The sequence below is a fragment of the Bos taurus genome, chromosome 12 (assembly GCF_002263795.3).
Source record: "Bos taurus isolate L1 Dominette 01449 registration number 42190680 breed Hereford chromosome 12, ARS-UCD2.0, whole genome shotgun sequence".
Lineage (NCBI taxonomy): Eukaryota > Metazoa > Chordata > Mammalia > Artiodactyla > Bovidae > Bos > Bos taurus.
In genome coordinates, this window is record NC_037339.1 from 36,366,563 (window position 1) to 36,385,786 (window position 19,224).

General features: G+C 40.3%; 1 protein-coding gene across 2 annotated transcripts in view; it reads right to left on the reverse strand.

The window, feature by feature from the left end:
* The window catches only part of MPHOSPH8 (M-phase phosphoprotein 8), a 48,024-nt gene that overhangs the window by 19,372 nt on the left and 9,428 nt on the right, over positions 1 to 19,224 (reverse strand). For both annotated transcript variants that reach the window (XM_002691851.7, XM_005213825.5), the window contains exons 2-3: positions 16,931 to 17,086; positions 2,049 to 2,870 (exon numbers count right to left, since the gene is read on the reverse strand). In XM_002691851.7, coding sequence (XP_002691897.2) covers positions 2,049 to 2,870; positions 16,931 to 17,086 — 978 coding nt within the window. The remainder of the gene's footprint in view (positions 1 to 2,048; positions 2,871 to 16,930; positions 17,087 to 19,224) is intronic.

Genomic DNA, 19,224 nt, shown 5'->3' on the forward strand with positions numbered 1-19,224 from the left:
TCTTCGTCACAAGCTGGGGTGGGTAGAGTGGCTTCACTGCACTCATGTGGGATCTTAGTTTCCAACCCGCACCCCCTGCAGTGGAAGACGGAAGTCTTAGCCACTGGACTACCAGTAGAGTCCACTGTGGCTCAGATGGTAAAGGATCAGCTTGCAATGCAGGAGACTGGGGTTCGATCCCTGGGTCGGGAAGATTCCCTGGAGAAGGAAATGGCAACCCACTCCAATAATCTTGCCTGGAGAAGTCCATGGACAGTAGAGCCTGGCAGGCTATAGTCCATGGGTCTCAAAGAGTCAGACACAACTGAGCAACTAATACACACACCAGGGAAGTTCCAGAAGTGGTATATTCTTTTTTTTTTTTTCAGAAGTGGTATATTCTTAAAAGAACATGGGGAAAATATATGTAGGATGTGAAAAGCTAATAGAGTAAGCCGACAAAGCTCTAAGCTTTACTTCACAATGCTACATCGTATCTGAATTCCTCTAAAAACCCTGACTTGTTCACAAATTAGCCCCCAGTTTTCCAGCTGCGGTCAGTCCAAAAGAAAGTCTGGATTAGACTAAGGGAAGAGTTGAGGTGCTTTCAAAAGCGGGATCATTAGCATTTATAATTGCTTCCCACCAGTCAGACTAGTGGGAAGACCAGAGCTTCCCTGGTAGCTCAGCTGATAAAGAACCTGCCTGCCTGCAATGCAGGAGACCTGGCTTTGATCCCTGGGTTGGGAAGATCCCCAGGAGGAGGGTATGGCAACCCACTCCAATATTCTTACCTGGAGAATCTCCATGGACAGAGGAGAATACCAGGCTATATACAACCCATGGGGTTGCAGAGAGTAGCACATGACTGAGCGACTAAGCACCGCACAGACAGACTAGTAGGGGAGTAGGGGAATAGTCTCTTTAGCATTTTAACTATTTTAAGCTGGTTACTGATAAGTAACAGCAGGCAAGGAAAAAACTCTGAAAGTCAAGTCAGAGCCACCCTTTTGAGAGACATTTGCAACTCTGAGGGAAATCTCCTCTGGCAAGGGCGTCTAAGAGTTCTCAAGTGGCAGGCGAGGACTCACCAGTCAGTGTGGCAACCTCGCCCTTGTTTACAGTGCTTCTCCTCCCAGGACTGGTTCCCCATCCTCAGCATCCTCTTTTGTCTTTGGCTGAGGGTGGTGTCTGAGGTGAGGGTTTCATCCATTTTGGAGAGTTACTCAGTTTTCCTAGGTCTCTTTCATGTGTAAGTGTTAGTAAACTTTTAATTTTCCCCATGTTAATCTGTTTCATGTCAGTTCAATTCTAGAGCAGCCAGGCAACCTAGAATCTAGGAGGGAGAAGAAAATCTCCCGATAAAGTATTAACTCTGTAATGGTAGAAGAACTTCTCTTATAGGCACACATCAGAGACACTACAGGGTTGGCTTCAAATCCATGAAATAAAGCAAACATTGCAATAAAACGAGTTATAATTTTTCTGCCTCCCAGTGCATATAAGTTACATTTACACTATAGAATTAAGTGTGCAACAGCATTATGTCTAAAATAGCCATACCTACCTTAATTAAAAATATATATTGTATTGCTAAAAAAATGCTGGCTGTTGCCTGAACCTTCAGCTTTTGCAAAAACAAAATCAAAGGTCACTGATCACAAACACTGTAAGAAGTACAGTAATAATGAAAAAGTTTAGGACTTCCCGGTGGTCCAGTGGTTGAGACTCCAGGGACATGGGTTCCATCCCTGGTCAGGAAAGTTCCACACAGGGTGGCCAAAAAGCAAAACGAAAGTTTAAAATATTGCAAGAATTACCAAAATGGGGCACGGAGACAGAAGTGAGCAGATACTATAGGAAGACCGGCTCAGATACAGGGATGCCACAAACCTTCAGTCTAATAAAAAACGCACTATCTGCTAAGTGAAACGAAATGAGGATGGGCTGTGCTCCACTGTCTCCAAGTCTTTACTTAGAGCACCAGCCTGAGTGGAACGTCCCTGTATTCTGTCAGACGCAAACCTTCGTGGGATCCAACCACCCTCCACCCGGACCTGCGTACTCACCTCCCCCGGGGAGTCTGTGGGCCTGGACATCCTCGGCGGTGTCAGAGCAGAGGCAGGCACTGGCTTATCCAACTCTGTGCTGCTCTGGCCTTTGTCCTGATTCCTTTGCTTTTTCTGTGTAGTCTTCTTCTCTAAGAAGAGGCTCTTGTTTTCTAGCTTTTTGCTCTCTTTAAGTTCCTCTGTCCTTCTTGGTTTCTTTTTTTTCCTCCTTGCTTTGACCTCGTCCTCATCAGCACTTACACTGCCATCCTGCTGTATGTCAGAAGCAGGATCTAGACTGGCTTCTTGCTCAGCTTTATCTTTAGCACCTCTAAACTTCTGCTTCTCCTCTCTGTTGTCAACCTGTAAATCTTCACAGTCCTCTTCCTGAAGCGGGGAATCACTAAGTACACCCAGGTCAGAGTCCACCTGAGATTCAACACATTTCTCTTTTTTTGTTTTTCTAATTTCTTTGGAATCGTCTCTTATTTTAGTCTTTAAATCTCTTATTTCACCCTTTTTAACTTTCTTTAACTCCTTAGTTTCTTTTATATCATCTTTTTTGGGCTTTTTGGATTCCTTTAATTCTTCTTTGGCTTCCAAAATTCTTTTCTTTGTCCTTAAATCAAAACCCAAACTTTCAGAGGAGCTCTCCAGGTCTGGTTTGGGCTTGTCTTTCAGTTTCCCAGTCTTTGCTTTCTTCTTTTTCAGGTCGTCGGGGCTTTTCTCTTCCTTATGCCTTACTTTTTTCTTTTTTTTCTTTGGAGAAGTGTCTTCTTTAGTCTCACTCTGTTGATCACTATCAGAGTTTGCCTCAAATATGTCATTATTTAAGGACAGTCTCTATAAAGTATAAAAAAGATTTAAAAACTCATTAAGAACACAGTAATTTAAAAGGTTTTGAATACTCGTACTAATGAAATCTGGTAGGAATTTTTTTTCCTCCAGTTTCTCAACTTCTTAAAATTGTTTATGTAACTGAGGTTGTATAACTTACTTACATTGCTAACTTAAGAAATGGAGGTGACAATAAGCATCAATTTAAGGAAACAGACAAACACAGACGGGCAGAAATTATCAGTGCTGCTGTAGGTGCTAACATCATATGTATGGTGGGTTATGTATAATTTCAACTTCAAAATTTCCAAAACACCAATAAGTAATTTGTAAAGATTTATTTATTTGATGTCAAAATAACCCTTTAAGAATTAAGTATCTGTCTAGATATAAAAACACTATGCAAAGCATTTTCAGGTCCTATTTCCCCACAATCTCTTCTAAATGACTTGGGGAAGGACAAAAAGGAGAATAAAAATAGGTGTATTTTTAAGTTTTCCCTGTGGTGCTTCAGCAAGACCACCACCAAGTTGAATAAGGTAGTGGAAATGTGGTGGCATTGGCAAAACTTTCTGACTCTTCCTATAGCACTTCATAAAAAAGTGACTAGTGAAACAGGAGGGAGAGTGGTAAAGCACAGTCTTTAAAAGAATGACATGGCCCAAGGAGAGGACATAAATGGTTAGAACTAACCAGGTCTGACAAACCTAGATAGCGTATTTAAAAGCAGACACATCACTTTGCTGACAAAGTTCCGTATACTCAAAGCCATGGTTTTTCCAGTCATGTACAAATGTGAGAGTTGGACCATAAAGAAGGCTGAGCGCTCAAGAATTGATACTTTTGAATTTCGGTGCTGGAGAAGACTCTTGAGAGTCCCTTGGACAGCAAGGAGATCAAACCAGTCAATCCTAAAGGAAATCAACCCTGAATATCCATTGGAAGGACTGATGCTGAAGCTTCAATACTTTGGCCATCTGATGCAAAGAACTGACTACCTGGAAAAGACACAAATGCTGGGAAAGACTGAGGGCATGAGAAGTGAGCAGCAGAGGATGAGATGGTTAGATGGCATCACTGACTCAATGACATGAGTTTGAGCAAACTCTGGGAGATAGTGAAGGACAGGGAAGCCTGGTGTGCTGCAGTTCATGGGGCCGAAAGAGCTGGACATGAGTTAAGTGACTGAACAATGAACAACCAGGTCCAAGATGATGAAGACGACTTCCACTAGACCTTGAGCCTCAGTGTACTCTCACTGTAACACACCAGCAGGCTACGTGACATACCCAGAGGCACCATGACAGTTCCAAGAAAATGAAAGTGCTAGTGGCTCCGCATGTCTGACTCTTTACGACCCCATGGACTGTAGTCTGCCAGGCTCCTCCTCCATCCATGGAATTTTCCAGGCAAGAATACTGGAGCGGGTAGCCATTTCCTTCTCCAGGGGCTCTTCCTCACCCAAAGATTGAACCTGGGCCTCTCAGGGAACCTGAGCCACCTGGGAAGTGTTGACAGTTCCAAGGTCGAGCACAAAAGGTCAACAAGTGGTCCAATTTCTGGAAATCCCCACCCCTTCCCCAAAACAGCTGGCATACTCCTCCCACTTATCAGCCTATAAAAACTTACTCACCTATAAAAAATATAGGTGAGTATAAAAAATTACTCACCTATAAAAACTGACAATCTCATAGCTTGGAGCTGCTCTTGCCTTCTGAGATGGCCCTCACTCTGTGGACTGTTTCTAAGTGAACTCACTTCTTACCCATCACTTTGTCTCTCACTGAATTCTTTCTGTGACATCAAGTACTTGAGCTTCATTAAGTCCCAGGTATGATCAGGGATTTAAAAAGACAGTGGGTTCAAGTCCCAACCTGAGGTACACAGTTTCACCAGGACAGCAAAACAACCCCCGCCCCCCACCCCATACCACAGACAACATCTACAACAAAATTAAGTGTCCAAGTATTTCAATGAACCCCAGAATATAAGCTGGTAGAACAAACACTGCAGGCGGTAAAGAATCCTCCTGCAACGTGGGAGACCTGGGTTTGATCCCTGGGTTGGGAAGATCTCCTGGAGAAGGGAAAGGCTATCCACTCCAGTATTCTGGCCTGGAGAATTCCATGAACTGTATAGTCCATGACTGAGTGACTTTACTTTTCACTTTAGGAACAAACTAGTAACAGCAATAAGACCCCTGTGGTACAAATATCCACACAGGAGCAAGCAAAGGTAGCAAGGAGAATGGAAGAAATCACTCAAGAGTCTAGCGGGTCACCGGGAAGGGAGCTGCTGAAAGGGCAGGAGCTCTGGGCACTGGACCGTGAAGGGATGGCCCAGGTTGAGCATTCTCTAGAGTAACCAGCCGATGCTCCCTGCCAGGTGTACCGGAAAAGGCCCCACCATGAGAAACTGCTGAGATCAGATTCCAAACAAAGAAGGGGAAAGAAAATAGAAGATTCAGATATAAGTGATGGTGGTGGCAGGCTACAGCCTATAGGGTCGCAAAAGAGTTGAACATGACTTAGTGACTAATCAACAATGGTGGTGGTGGCAGGGTGAAACTAGAGCCCCCAAAACCCCTCATAAAGTCTGAGGTTATACTGTCTGATTCTTCATAAAATAAATAAAGCTTGCTCAGCAGTCATGAAGTTAAAAAATACTATCTTGTTCTCCTTTGCCTACTAAAATTTCAAAAAAGTAATTCATATAAATATAAGCAATATAAATTGATTAAAGCAGGGTATTTTATTAAATTGTTATAAGAGAAAGCAGACAAAGGAACAGAGTAATTAACCTAAAAAGAACAACAGGATGCAAGAGAGACACACCTACTGTTAGAAAGAAACAACAGGCCCCAAATGTGGTCGCTGATCCTAAGCCCACCAAGACAAATATCTAACCACACTAAGAATTATAAACCAGCAGTCTAGAGTTTCCTGATCAGCATTGGTGAAGGGTACTACTTGCTCTAATAGGACCCCCAGCCTCTCTGTGAGGGAAGGTGATCTGGTCTGAAATAGTCTCACAGTCTTTATTTTCTGCAGATGGTGACTGAAGTCATGAAATTAAAAGACGCTTGTTCCTTGGAAGAAAAGCTGTGACAAACCTAGACAGCATATGAAAAAGCAGAGATATTTCTTTGCCGACAAAGGTCCATCTAGTCAAAGCTATGGTTTTCCCAGTAGTCGTGTATGGATTTCAGAGTTGGACCGTAAAGAACACTGAGTGCTAAAGAATTGATGCATTTGAACTGTGGTGCTGGAGAAGACTCTTGAGAGTCCCTTGGACTGCAAGATCAAACCAGTCAATCCTAAAGGAAATCAAACCTTAATATTCATTGGAAGGACTGATGCTGAAACGGAAGCTTCAATACCTTGGCCACCTGATGCAAAGAACTGACTCACTGGAAAAGACCCTGGTGCTTGGAAAGACCGACGGCAGGAGAAGGGAACGACAGAGGATTAGATGGTTGGATGGCATCACTGACTCAATGGACACGAGTTTCAGCAAGCTCTGGGAGTTGGTAATGGACAGGGAAGCCTGCTGTGCTGCAGTCCATGGGGTTGCAAAGAGTCGGACAGGACTGAGCGACTGAACTGAATCGTATCCATCTGCCAATTAACAACCTTTCCTTTCATGAGCTCCCTGGGGGCATCCTTCTGTTTGTTAGATAGATGCTGTCTGATTCATGAATTGGATAAAGCTAATCAGAGCTTCAAATTTACTCAGCTGAATTTTGGTTTATACAAAACAGTGAAAATAAAAAAATTTGAGGCATCAGGTAAAAAAGACCAAATCATTTAAGAGAAAGAAACTCAGATTTGTCATTAGAGATCCGTATTTCAAACTGGGTGTGGAGGGAAAGGGAAGAATGTGAGAAAACAGGTACTAATCAACATCATCAAATAACCTATTTATCAAATTGATAACCACAGCAAAGAAAAAAAAGAATTAATCCAAGTAACTTCTGAACAATCAACACCAGAAATGAATACACTGTAGGAACAAAAACAACTGTAAATAAATTTGGAATTTCACAGTAGAATGGGCATAGTAAATCTGAAACTAATTTCTAATTATTGCAGGGCTCAGTAAATGACTACATATAATATTGAAGAACACCAGAGTTCTCATGGAAGAAAAGAGAGAACTACAGACACTAAAAATGACAGGAAGACACAGTGGTGACGGACTGAAATTAGACATCAATATGAACTTGACTTAAAACTAACATGTATTTCCCCCTTTATCTCTGTCTAAAGGGCCTAGAAATAATGATATCCCAGTAGCAATAACTGCATCTTGCTTTCTAAATTCTATTCTGCCCTAAAAAGAATCAAGATTCCCTGAATAAAGGTTGGTGCCAGAGCTGGAGGAGAGTACATGGGGACACTTTGTCCAGGGAGCAAAGACGTGCCCAGACAGACAGGGAAACCACAGGAGGACGCAGGAGCTCACCCACAGGGCCTCCCACCCAGGGGTGGGCCTGGTTTAACAACAGCAATCAAGTAAGAAGACTCCAAGAGTGTGTACCGCTACTTAAAAAATTTAACGGGGAGGGAGGAGCTGTTCTTTATAGGACACAAACTAAAAAGCTTAGAAAACAGAATTAGAAGAGTTGTTATTTGCAACCACCACAGTAATAACCAATTAAAGCAAAATTATTCAAAATTATCTTAAAATCATGGGTGAGAGGTTGTTGAAGAAGTGATTCTCACAGTCTGAAAGGTTACTTATTATAAGGGTACTTACTATTTTACGGGGGGAAAGTTCCCTTTAAAAGGGAACAAAAAATGATAGACCTCACTTTATCACATAATTATAATTTAACACCAGCAATGAGATAACTGACACAGGACTCATCTATTGATGTCATGTACCTTACCGATAGAATACATGTGCCCAATGTCTATGCTTAATCTACAAATCATCTAATTTCAATTTTGAAAATACGATTTGTGATTTAACATTAATTGGCATCCATCTAATTCCAATATGAAGAAGCTTCTATAAAACTACTGGCCTGGATTCTGAAAAGGAGGGGGGCTCTGAGGGGTATTAGATGAGAGGAAACCGAGAAGACAGGACAGAGGTCGGTGACGGACCCCCCCAGGACCACCAGGAAACCCACACAGTGTGGCCAGACTCCGGCTGCACCTGGGACAAAAGCGCTGCTGCCGGACGCTGCTGAGGTGTCACGCGCCCTGACACAGAAGAGGGTCTCTGCTGCGTCGAACATACACACGCAGAAACCAAGGGCAAAGCCTGCAACTCAATCAAGAAAGCAACTCACCAGAAAGCTACCCCTCTGCTTTAAGCAAGTTCTGCAGGACACCTGTCTACAGAACTACTTGCCTGTAGGAGACCTTCTCAAATTTCCCTCAATCCTGAAGAGTTGACAACTGACTTCCACCTTCTTGAAACAGTGGTGATGCCTTGTTTCCAAACAGAATACACTGTTTTTACTTAAATTTTCTGCATTGATAAAGGGGGCAAATTAAGAACTGTTATATCTTCTTGGAGAATTTAAACTTTCCTCATTATGTAATGTCTCTTTGTCAACTGTGATTTTTTTAAGTGACTCATTTTTAGTCAGTCTTTCCAAAGCATTTAATGAAGTTTTCTTTGCAAAAAAGAAAAAAAAAAGGGGAGAAAGCAGGGTGGTGGTGGGGGGCGAAGAGGAAGAACAGACAAAGCTTTGACTGCTTCAAAAAATTTTTAAATGAATTCTAAAACTGAATTTCCCCCCCCAAAATACAGTCAATCTTATAGTCAGATTATCAGAGGAAACAGAGTTAATAAGAAAAAGTAGTCTACAAATAATAAATGCTGGAGAGGGTGTGGAGAAAAGGGAACCCTCTTACACTGTTGGTGGGAATGCAAACTAGTACAGCCACTATGGAGAACAGTGTGGAGATTCCTTAAAAAACTGGAAATAGAACTGCCTTATGATCCAGCAATTCCACTGCTGAGCATACACACAGAGGAAACCAGAAGGGAAAGAGACACGTGTACCCCAATGTTCATCGCAGCACTGTTTATAATAGCCAGGACATGGAAGCAACCTAGATGTCCCTCAGCAGATGAATGGATAAGAAAGCTGTGGTACGTATACACAATGGAGTATTACTCAGCCATTAAAAAGAATACATTTGAATCAGTTCTAATGAGGTGGATGAAACTGGAGCCTATTATACAAAGTGAAGTAAGCCAGAAGGAAAAACATCAATATAGTGTACTAACGCATGTATATGGAATTTAGAAAGATGGTAACAATAACCCGGTGTACGAGACAGCAAAAGAGACACTGATGTATAGAACAGTCTTATGGACTCTGTGGGAGAGGGAGAGAGTGGGAAGATTTGGGAGAATGACATTGAAACATGTAAAATATCATGTAAGAAACGAGTTGCCAGTCCAGGTTCGATGCACAATACTGGATGCTTGGGGCTAGTGCACTGGGATGACCCAGAGGGATGGTATGGGGAGGGAGGAGGGAGGAGGGTTTAGGATGGAGAATGCATGTATACCTGTGGCGGATTCATTTTGATATTTGGCAAAACTAATACAATTTGTAAAGTTTAAAAATAAAATTAAAAAAAAATAAATGTAACACAGAGACAAAATTAATGAATAAAGAGTAAATATTGTAAAAAAAAAAAGAAAAAGTATCCCACACACACCACCAGCTCCCCAATCTACATTTCTAGCCAAAATCTTCCTCTTCAATTCAGACCAGACCCATGTTTCCAACGGGAGACTGGCCATCTTCACCTGGACAACAAGCAAGTAACTACAGTCTCATGTGTTCAAAACTGGAGCTGTTCCCTAAATAACATCATGATGTATCTAGGTTCCCAATCCAGTAATTCGAGTTGTCTCTTGAGTCCGCTCTTCCCTCAGCCACTGACGGTTGTGCATCAATTCTGCACCTCACCACCTCAACTCAGCTCTTCCCTTTTCCCCTTCCAGAGTCAGTCAGGACCACAGCGTCTCAGAATCATCTTCCCAGTAATGAAAGTAATAAAGGCAAAGGAATGTCAGAATTACAAAATCACAAGCTGTAATGAAATAATGATTCCAGGCAATGATCATCAGTGGCTCATAAAACCTACACAGGAAATGTGAGGATTTGTCACATGGATCAGACTGAAACTCATCTCGGAGATTCTGTTAACCTCACGGGAGAGGAGTCAACTAGACAAGATGGGCATTCTGACAGGTCACAGCAAGGCTCACGACCATCTGCGCAAAATATCAATAAAAAAGCCAATAAACTCCCGTGCAATCCTGCTTCTCCATCTGCTACCAGTTCACAAAAACATGGAGGGACAGAGGAACACGTTAACAGACACCATGTGCTCAAAATCTAGAATACGGGAAACTCTACAGAAAAATAATCTGGTCTCTTCATCAAATAGACATGATGGGGAAAAATGGAGGAAGGTTACAGGAAAAAGCTGTTATAGATTAAGAGAGATGCAGAGATTATCAAGGATATATAATATCCAGACCTTTTTCGAATCCTAGTTCAATCAAGTCAACAAAGACATGCTTTGTTTGAGACAACTGAGAGAAACTGAACAGATTAGATATTAGAAGATATTAAGAAAAAAGTGTAACTTCACATTGTGAAATTATCTAGCTGATTTCAAATGAATCGCCGGGTTAGTTGCACTGGGGTGATCCAGCCCTGGAATAACTGGCCAGATTCAATGAAGTCAGGATATAAAAATTAGTTACCAACTGATAAACAGGTATTAGATGATAGAAAGGAATTAGTGTTAACTTTTAAAATAACTAAAAAGCGAATAAAATTAAAACCACACATATCACAAACCTGAGCACTTTCAGTACACTAGTAATGTCTTTTTACTTACTTGAATAGTTTCACACACACAACAAGCATATTATTTATTATACAAACTAGGGAAAATCTGAAAATGAAGGGGGGCTCTGATCATGATTACAGTAAGTCAACAGGCATACACTGGGGCTGACTCAGTCACCCTCCTCCTCTAGGTCAACACCTGATGAACAAGGTGTGATGACAAAATCACCGCACAATATACACCCCCCTCAAGGTCACTCCCTCTAGCTAATCACCTCTGGGAAGCATGAGCTCTTCGACAGTGCAACCACTGCTCAAATAACTTTTGGAAGTGCACTTTTGCACTGTTAGACCATCATCTCATGCATTTTTTTGCACACAAAAAGGAGGCGTCATTAGAAATTATTTTCTTGCATGACATTCACATTCTTATGAAGACAATTGCAAAACAGTAAGTTTAAAAATATTTTGGTTCATGGCACTACTGGAATAAATGTTTACTTCACAAAATATACACTTTTAAAAATAAAGCTTATTTGGGTGTGCAAATTCTCATTTGTTTTATATTAAAACGAATTAGCCAGTATTACTTTATAGCCAGTATTTCAAGAAGCTAAAAAAACTAGCCTCAGAAAATTTTTAAAATAAAGGCAAAACTATCTCTTAGCTGAGGAGTAGGGACACAGGTTAATTATTAAAATACACATCTGTTTGCTGGCTAGAATATGTACTGATAAAAAATTATTTTAAAAGAAAGGCAGAAGGCAAGTATATGGAACTATTCTTAAAAGTAAGATCACACATGGACAACTTGTAAGGCTTCTCAAGAACAAAAGATAGATATGATCTATTCTCATAAAACTACGACCATTTAAGAGTCTGGCCCATATAAGACACTTGGTATTTACTTAAAAAAAAAAAAAAATGCTACCCCTAAAAAAGAAAACCAGGAAGGTAAAAGCAGTCAAATGTTGCTGGGATGGTCCAGCAGAGGTTATTCTTTGTCATGTAACATCATCATCAGAGCTCTCAAGGAAACCAGCCAGTGCCTAGCTGTGGATTTTTAGTTGACTAAAACTGAAGGTCTAGACTGTATCACACAAATCAACATTAAACAATACTTCATTGCTTTTTAAAAAAAATCTCAAACTGCCGGATGGTCAGCAAAAGATAAAGGTATCCAAATGCTAAAAAAAAGTATTTTAATGAACAAATACCATTTCTGCATGATGTATATTTTCTGGTGAATAGAATCAACAATCACTTTTTGGTAGAAACCATTTCTGTTTCTGTGATGCTGACTGAGTCCTGAACAAGTAGGGTTCCCAGAATTGGTAACATTTTTCCATAAGACAAAGATTTTGGTGATAGGCAAATATCGTTTTTTACAGGCGGCACATGTCTGTTTCTTACATGAACAGTGATGACGAGATGAATGAAGCATTTTCTCCTACTCTCTACTTCTACACCTAGAGTCAAAGAATCACAAGAACTTATGAACAGCAAAACTATTTTGCTAAAGTGGGAAAAGGTTAATGAGTAGTTGCATTTTTGCCATAGGCTTGTCTACTGACACCATTAGGTTAATAATTAGGTTGAAAGTCATAGCAATATAAATACTGGAATACTGTATAAATATGGGCTTCCCTAGTGGCTCAGACGGTAAAGAATCTGCCCATAATCTGGGACCTATGTTCGATCCCTGAGTCAAGAAGATCCCCTAGAGAAGGGAAAGGCTACCCACTCCAGTATTCTTGCCTGGAGAATCCCATGATGGACAGAGGAGCCTGGAGGGCTAAAGTCCATGAGGTCGCAAAGAGTCAGACACAACTGAGTGACTAACACATTCATTTTCACACACTGTTATATTTAAAATGGGTAACCAACAAGGTCCTACTGTGTACCCCAGGGGACCTCTGCTCAATGTTAATATGGCAGCCTGGATAGGAGGGGAGTTTGGGAGAGAATGGATACATGTATATGCATGGCTGAGTTGCTCAGTTATGCACCTGAAACAATCACAATGTTGTTAATCAGCTATACCCCAATATAAAATAAAAAATAATAATAAAGAGAAATAGAGATTTCAGTCTTATAAAGATTCAAAACATTATTAGTGCCTGAAATTTTAAGTTATTTATAAAATAGTAAGGACAACTTAGAAAAAGACACTTTCTAGTTGAAAAGTATCTCCCATTAGGACAAGGATTTTTAAGCTTAAGAAGCAGCCTCAAACCCAGCAGTCTATCAGGAGTCGTTCTCATCTAGACTCCTGTGCAAGCTGGGTTGAAGCAGAGCCCTGGTGACGTGATGGGACAACAAAGCCAGTGTTCTATGAGTCAAGACTTTCTGAGAAAAGTTTCAGCAAACTTATCTCACTAATCAGGGAGTAAAGTTAAAGATAAATTTAAGAAAACTCAATCAAAATGTCTAACTTTTGAGAGCTGCTGCTGCTGCTGCTGCTGCTAAGTCACTTCAGTCATGTCTGACTCTGTGTGACCCCATAGATGGTAGCCCACCAGGCTCCACCGTCCCTGGGATTCTCCAGGCAAGAACACTGGAGTGGGTTGCCATTTCCTTCTCCAATGCATGAAAGTGAAAAGTGAAAGTGAAGTTGCTCAGTTGTGTCTGACTCTTAGCGACCCCACAGACTGTAGCCCACCAGGCTCCTCCGTCCAGAGGATTTTCCAGGCGAGAGGACTGGAATGGGGTGCCATTGCCTATGAACCAATCACCTAGTACGATGGGTGGATTTGTATGTATGTATTTTTAATGAAAGAAATAGGGAAGGAGAGAGTAGGCACCCATTCTAGAAAAGTGAAGTATGACTATAGCAAAACACTTAAGGAAAAAAGGCTCTAATCTGAACTCATAAAGTATTTCCTTTACAAAAATTTAAAAAGCACTAAAGAATTTCCTTAGTAATTTAAAAACTATTTATTAAAGACCCTGCCACTACACCATACATTTTAAAAACTGGTAATTCCACTCTTCTAAATCAATTTTAAACTACAGCCTAAACCAAAAGAAAGCCTACCATAGTGTCTGGCTCCATCAGTACTAACTGGTGAACTGAGCCTAGTTACTTAGCTCATTTGAGCCTCAGTTTTCCAGTCTAGTCCGTAAAAGTGCTGGCCGGGTATCTGGTACATACAGAGTACAAGCACTAGCCAGGCAGAGGTGCCTCTATCACTACAATTATTATTAACAACCATTACACACAGTCAAGTCCTAATATTGCTTTTGTCATTTAAAAGATACTAAGTATGTAGTAAAATTCAAACTGTAGGGAAAGAAGGGATCAATATTCAGTCCTTAAAATAAAAACTTCAATAAGAAATTTTGTTGTGAGTGATTTTCACTGTATATTAATAGTTCTAAGTTCAAGAACATTTGTCAGTCTAAAAAATGAAAATTATTTCTAATAAAAAAGAAAACTAAAAGCAAAAAGAAGAAACTGCACAAGAGTAGGTTTGATTTATAAATAAAAGTTATAAATGAAACTTATAGTAAAACAGGAAATTCTCAGAAGATTCATAAATAAAGTCAATTCAATAATGTGTGGAATACAAGAATCAAAGATAAAACAACGGATAAACCCCTAGAAGGAAACTCTTGAGCCAATTTGTGCATTAATTTTAACATTATCCCACTTTCAACCACCATCAAGTCTTTTTACAAACCGCTGATGAAGGAAGTTTAACTCATCTGAGTTCCTTTGAATCCGTTACCCTTCCTTAGCATCAACAAGAGCTCCTAAAAAACAATAAAGTGGCTAAAAACTGAATCAGACTTGTGAATAATCTGAAATAGATTAAAAGTATAACTTTTAAGTTATAGATTAAAAACTATAGCTTTATAAAGTGATCTAAGAATTGTTTTAATTAGCAGACAAGTCAGACTTAGAAATATGTTACTAAAGGTGATTAGTTTTACTAATCACTATTTCACACCAAATAGCTGTGAAAAGAAGAGAAGCAAAAAGCAAAGGAGAAAAGGAAAGATATACCCATTTGAATTCAGAGTTCCAAAGAATAGCAAGTAGAGATAAGAAAGCCTTCTTCAGTGATCAGTGCAAAGGAAAAGAGGAGAACAATAGAATGGGAAAGACTAGCAATCTCTTCAAGAAAATTAGAGATACCAAGGGAACATTTCATGCAAAGATGGGCTCAATAAAGGACAGAAATGGTATGGACCTAACAGAAGCAGACGATATTAAGAAGAGGTAGCAAGAATACACAGAAGAACTGTACAAAAAAGATCTTCACGACCCAGATAATCACGATGGTGTGTTATCACTCATCTAGACTCAGACATCCTGGAATGTGAAGTCAAGTGGGTCTTAGAAAGCATCACTACGAACAAAGCTAGTGGAGGTGATGGAATTCCAGTTGAGCTATTTCAAATCCTAAAAGACGATTTTAAAGTACTTCACTCAATATTTCAGCAAATTTGGAAAACTCAGCAGTGGCCACAGGACTGGAAAAGGTCAGTTTTCATTCCGATCCCTAAGAAAGACAATGCCAAAGAATGCTCAAACTACCGCATACTTGCACTCATCTCACATGCTAATAAAGTAATGCTCAAAATTCTCCAAGCCAGGTTTCTCCAATACGTGAACTGTGACCTTCCAGATGTTTAAGCTGGTTTTAGAAAAGGCAGAGGAACCAGAGATCAAATTGCCAACGTCTGCTGGATCACTGAAAAAGCAAGAGAGTTCCAGAAAAACATCCATTTCTGCTTTATTGACTATGCCAAAGCCTTTGACTGTGTGGATCACAATGAACCGTGGAAAATTCTGAAAGAGATGGGAATACCAGACCACCTGACCTGCCTCTTGAGAAATCTGTATGCAGGTCAGGAAGCACCAGTTAGAACTGGACATGGAACATCAGACTGGTTCCAAATAGGAAAAGGAGTATGTCAAGGCTGTATATTGTCACCTTACTTATTGAACTTATATGCAGAGTACATCATGAGAAATGCTGGGCTGGAGGAAGCACAAGCTGGAATCAAGATTGCCAGGAGAAATATCAATAACCTCAGATATGTAGATGACACCACCCTTATGGCAGAAAGTGAAGAACTGAAGAGCCTCTTGATGAAAGTGAAAGTGGAGAGTGAAAAAGTTGGCTTAAAGCTCAACATTCAGAAAACGAAGATCATGGTATCCGGTCCCATCACTTCATGGTAAACAGATGGAGAAACAGTGGAAACAGTGTCAGACTTTATTTTTCTGGGCTCCAAAATCATTGCAGATGGTGACTGCAGCCATGAAATAAAAAGACGCTTACTCCTTGGAAAAAAAGTTATGACCCATCTAGACAGCGTATTAAAAAGCAAGAGACATTACTTTGCCAACAATGGTCCATGTAGTCAAGGCTATGGTTTTTCCAGTGGTCATGTATGGATGTGAGAGTTGGACTATAAAGAAAGCTGAGTGCCAAAGAATTGATGCTTTTGAACTATGGTGTTGGAGAAGACTCTGAGAGTCCCTTGGACTGCGTGGAGATCAAACCAGTCCATCCTAAAGGAAATTAGTCCTGAATGTTCACTGGAAGGACTGATGTTGAAGCTGAAATTTCAATACTTTGGCCACCTGATGCAAAGAGCTGACTCATTTGAAAAGACCCTGATGCTGGGAAAGATCGAAGGTGAGAGGAGAAGGGGACGACAGAGGATAAGATGGTTGGATGCCATCACCGACTCAATGGACATGAGTCTGCGTAAACTCTGGGAGTTGGTGATGGACAAGGATGCCTGGTGTGCTGCAGTTCATGAGGTTGCAAAGAGTTGGACATGAGTGAGCAACTGAACTGAATTGAAAGCTGATTAAATATAAAAGTGTGTGTTGTATCTGCAGTAGTAACGTGAATAGCACAAAAGGTATTCCTCAGGTATACAAAAACAGAATGTTCACATCATGGACAAACAAACAAAATTCCCCACGTCTCTTTTCTCCCCACTTTCTTCTTACTTGTAACTTAATCAACATGTCCAAACTATAGCTGTTTGTCACCTGCAATCACAGGCTGGCTACAGAAAGAACAGTTTGGCAAAAATCAATGAAAGCATTCTATGAGAATCAATTGGCTATACAGAGCTTACAATAAACATGCTGTATATTTCATTTTTCCTTGTAAATTCCATACTGTACATTTTGTATACCATTATATTTATAGTAAACTTATTATATTAAAAAAAACCACTAAGAGATAAAATATAATACCTGGATATCTTTCTTCACTGATTTAGCTTTGTTATCTGCAATTTTCTTCCTAAATTCAAGAAGAACTTCCTTACAGTCCTCAAGGTGAATCTCAGGCTCCCAGGTATCATCATCTGCTGTGTATCCTTTCCATCGAACCTTATAAAGGACCTTACCCTGTAACATAAATTAAAAACAGGCAAATAAAAGGTATTAGACTTGATTATAGTTCCAAAGCCATACGGTTGCTGAGAACAAATGAATCAACTTAGAATGGAGATTAAAATCATGATAAAGAAGGTTCATCTAAAAAAATTCATCTCCTGAGATCATTTGTGAATTCCTTAAAACACGTAATGAAATTCTACCCAATCCAAGTCCAGCTAAAGTTTCTCCTCTGAGGGCAACTGTTTACCACAGTGGAATAATAAGACATCAGTCACATTTTAACTTCTGTCCCCTCCTAACATGAACTGGCCTAAAAGCATCTCTTAAAATGTTCTAAGACAGAAACCAGTGATTCCAAGTTTCTGGGGAGGAGAGCGGAAGGAGAGTTCATCTTCAATCTGTTTTATATATGGTATTTTTCACTTAATAAGTAATTTTTAAATTAAAAAAAATGAAATTTTAAGTAACAACAACAATAAAATGTGTGTGTGGGGGGAGTTCTTCTCCTGAAGCAAGTGGCCTTAAAAAAAAGTATCCCTTGTGGTCCAGTGGTGAAGTCTCAGCACTCCCAATGCAGGGGGCCCAGGTTCAATCTCTGGTCAGGGAACTATATCCCACTTGTTCCAACTAAAGACCCCAGGTGGTGCAACGAAGACCTGGCACGGCCTAATAAGTAAATAAACAAATATGAAAAAAAAAAAAAGTATCACACCAAAGGCAAAAACAACAGAAGCAAAAAAGCCACACTACATCAAACTAGAAAGCTTCTAATAGCAAAGCAAGTCATCAACAAAATGAAAAGGCAACCGCCTTTATGGGAAGATACCTGCAAGTCGTGTATCTGATAAAGAGTCAAATTCAAAACATATAAAGAACTGAGAACTTCCAGTGGCTAAGACGCCAGGCTTCCAATGCAGGGCTGTGGATTCGATCCCTGATCAGGGAACTAAGATCCTGCGTGCCACGTGGCCAAAAAAACAAAAGAGAGAACCGATACAACTACACAGTAAAAAAAAAAAACCAATCGGATTAAGAAATAGGCAACTGTGCTTCCCTTCAGTGGTGAAGAATCTGCCTGCCAATGCAGGAGACACAGGTTTGATCCCCGATTCAGGAAGATCCCACATACCAAGGAGCAACTAACCCCGTGCACCACAACTACTGAGCCTGTGCTCTAGAGCCGGGGAGCCACACAAGATAAGCTACTGCAATATAACTAAAGTAGCCCCCCTCACCACCACTAGAAAAAAGCTTGTGCAGCAATGAAGACCTAGCACAACCAAAATAAATGTAAAAAACCCGAGATATTACCTCACACCTACTAGGTCAAACAAACAAAACCACAGAAAATAACAAGTGTTGGTGAGGATGTAGAGAAATGAGAACCTTCTCACACTGACGGTGGGTATGTAAAATGATACAACTGCTATGGAAAACAGTTCAGCAATTCCTCAAAAAGTTAAAGAGAATTACCTCATAATCCAGCAATTCCACTATGAGGCATATATCCCAAAGAACTGAAAACAGAGACATATTTGAACACACATTTCAGAGCAGCATTATTCACGATAGCTATAGTGGAAAACAACCCAATCAGTCAATCAATAGATGAATGTATAATCAAAACGTGGTATTCAGTCTTAAAAGGGGAGGAAATTCTGACACATGCTATGACATGGATGAACCTTACAAACATGCTAGGTGAAATAAGCCAGGCACAGGAGGAAAATATTTATGATTCTATTTACATGAAGCACCTACAACATGGAAACTCACTGAGACAGAAAGGAGACAGGGGCTGAGAGAGAGAGAAAAGGGAATCAGTGTTTAATGGGGACAGAATTTCACTTTGGGAAGATGGAAAAGTTCCGGAGCTGGACAGAGGTGCTGCTGCACATCAATGTGGATGTACTTAATTACCCCTCAACTGTACAATGAAGAGTGGTTACAGTGGAAAATTCAAGATACACATATAGAATGCATATGTATGTGTTAGTCGCTCAGTTATGTCCAACTTTTTGTGACCCCATGGACTGTAGTCCACCAGGCTCCTTTATCCATGAGATTTCCCAGACAAGAATACTGGAGTGGATTGCTATATCCCTTCTCCAGGGGATTTTCCCGACCCAGGGATCAAACTCAAGTCT